Here is a 2,546-nt window from a genome sequence, read left to right as displayed (position 1 = left end):
AAAAATGGGACGGAAAACATGGAATTTTGGCATAATCTTGCACCTAAGTGTCTGATATTCAAATTTCGCTTTCTGGGTCAAAACTACTCGAATTTGCTCACTCACGTTGTTACAACTAAATGGACTTTTCAATTCTCTATCTAACGATGCCCGAATTCTGTTCGTTCGGCTCGAATGGTTCTTGAGAAACTTCGAATAAAGGCCATTTAGTTATCTCTGGAATGATGTAAAAACGAGCGTTTTACTTTTGCTTCCGAGAAGCATGCAAAACGGGACGGAAAACATGAAATTTTGCAATAATCTTGCGCCACCCTTGCACAAAACGACGATTATTTTTCTAATTTTACACAGACACACACACACATGCCTTCTTCAAGGCGTCTCTTTCTCAGATTATCGGTTACAACGAAAAACCGCAGACATCCGACACCACTTGAAATTCAACACTCTCCCAAGTGCAACAGCACTTCTTTGAACGTCTCGATACCATCTAGTTTGGGCAATGAATCGAGCTTGGACTTTGAACTCACCTGGAGAAGAAGATGATACTTGAGGATGCGTTGCACGGGCTTCAACAGGTAGCTGCCCAACGGCAGGGCGTGGCCCAGCTGCAGCTGCTTCTCCCTGATCAGTGGGGAGATTTCGTCGTCCCTCTGCAGAGCGCTGAGCACTTCCATGGTGCGCGGATAACGCGCACAAAAGTCGTTGTACACTTTGAACCCGCCGTCGTGCTGAAGAAACACGTTGGCTGTTTTGGTTGGGTCTAGGTTGGCCTTGCGAAGGTCTTCAAGAATTTGTCTTTAGGAAAAAAGAGCAAATTAACGTCGCCAGTTGCGTTTGAAGCAGTTTGGTTGTGAATGATAATTAACCAGGTAACTTGCAGGAAATGCCCGGTTGCGACCAGAAAATCGGGCAATTTTCAAGTCGCTTCCACTTAAATCTGTGCTAGTTAAGTGCGCTGAATTATTCATAATTGAATGTATAATTATTCCATATGGCATCTTTTACGTTATAAGTCGGTTTGGTGCCGCAATAGCCGGCTCTCCTTATACAGAGCGCAATTATTCTCAGGGCTGCATCCGATGTTGATTATTATTATACTTATGCCATTAGAGAAGATGGTAATTATGATAATTATCCAAGAAATTAGAGTTTCGCGGCCATTGCTTGAAGCCGGCGAGTTTTTCGGGCCTTAAGGCCGTCATGGCAAATAATTTTTTCTCCTCAATGTCCAATCGCCAGATTGGTCTTGCAGAGCATGGCTCAGCATTAGTCTCTCGGACTTACCTATTGAATTCATGGATTTCTTCCAAATTGGTGAAAAGGTCTTGTAGATGTTGACCCAGTGGACAGTCTGGGTCGTTCCTCCAAGGCTCTAAGTAACCCTGCAACAAAAACCCAGTGGAAATTAGAACAAATTTGCGCTCAATTCACGCATATTCCGCGCGTTTTATGGATTTTATTAGTTAGCAGGAAAATTCCAAAGCGACTTGTTAACACATCGCACCGAAAAACAAATGGCTTGGAACGGATGTATCTTTTCTGTTTGCTGACAATGTTTGCACAATACATCCTCCGAGCGCAACTTCCTGCTTTTCTAGCAGATTCCTTTGGCCTGCTGTTTGGCGCATTTTCAATGTTATTAATAATATGTTATCCCGCTGGCATAAACAATTGAAACGGGCAGTCGATAGCGACTAGATCTGGCCAACTCGGAGGCTTTTCACATCTACCAACTAATTGACTGATGTTCTCGGAATGGTTTCACAACGCTGTTCCCCTTAGGGAAATGTACAGTTAGCAAAACTCCTAGTTTGTGGTTTGGGAATAGGTTACTGGACCAGAACAGGCTGCAGTTGGAACGAAAAAATAAATTTGAAAAAGCCGGAGCGTCGATAAATAAACGCGCATTGGCTTGTGGGTGGTCGCCAATATAAATGCTTTACTGGTAAAGAACGCGTTATCATGCAGCCATCAAACAAAAGAGCGCCTGTAGTGATAAATAGGAGTTATCATGACATGTGTGCGGCCATTCAATGTGATTATCTGAAAAATGCGGGGTTGAAGCGGTCGTAAACATTGGACTTGAAGACTGGGCTCTTAATTTATTCGATGTTTATGGGCGTGTTGTTATATCGGCTTTTGTAATGAGGCAGACGGCCAAATTCGATTTTTTCAAAAGTGAGTGGTTTTTTTGCAATTTTCAACTTTAGGGCGAACGCGTGAAGTTTATTGTGAAAGGGCTGTTCTTATTGGGTTTGCCAAATTTTCGACAATGTTTGTTTAGATTGTGATCCGAAGTCGCAAAARCGCTAGTAGCTCGATAGAGGCTCATTTTAGAAAAAAATGAACACCAACTTCGCTATTTTGATGTACCTGAATTTAACGCTCAGCTCCAATGTTCTCTAACTTTAAGCCKGTGAACCAAAAAAACTACTTTTAAAAACAGTTTTTGTATTTTTTGCCCCTCTCGCTTATTTACAAAGCAGCCTTAAAAAGTAATGGGTTTTTCGGTTTTTTAGGCCGTCGTTCGGTAGAATTTCTTC

At 42.3% G+C, this 2,546-nt stretch overlaps 1 protein-coding gene across 4 annotated transcripts in view; it reads right to left on the bottom strand.

Annotated features, from left to right (window-relative positions):
- LOC109544820 overlaps positions 1–2,546 on the bottom strand; it is a 57,582-nt gene that overhangs the window by 4,952 nt on the left and 50,084 nt on the right. For all 4 annotated transcript variants that reach the window (XR_002172612.2, XM_019915172.2, XM_019915174.2 and 1 more), the window contains exons 6-7: positions 1,288–1,385; positions 531–798 (exon numbers count right to left, since the gene is read on the bottom strand). Coding sequence is in view for 3 of the 4 variants with exons in the window: in XM_019915172.2 (XP_019770731.2) it covers positions 531–798; positions 1,288–1,385 (366 nt within the window). In the remaining variant the exon portion in view is untranslated. The remainder of the gene's footprint in view (positions 1–530; positions 799–1,287; positions 1,386–2,546) is intronic.

The sequence above is a fragment of the Dendroctonus ponderosae genome, unplaced genomic scaffold, assembly GCF_020466585.1.
Source record: "Dendroctonus ponderosae isolate FM_Combo_2020 unplaced genomic scaffold, Dpon_F_20191213v2 Dpon_F_20191213_8, whole genome shotgun sequence".
Taxonomy (NCBI): Eukaryota; Metazoa; Arthropoda; class Insecta; order Coleoptera; family Curculionidae; genus Dendroctonus; species Dendroctonus ponderosae.
Note: the sequence above shows the minus strand (reverse complement) of the source record. Positions and strands in the feature narration are given on the sequence as shown.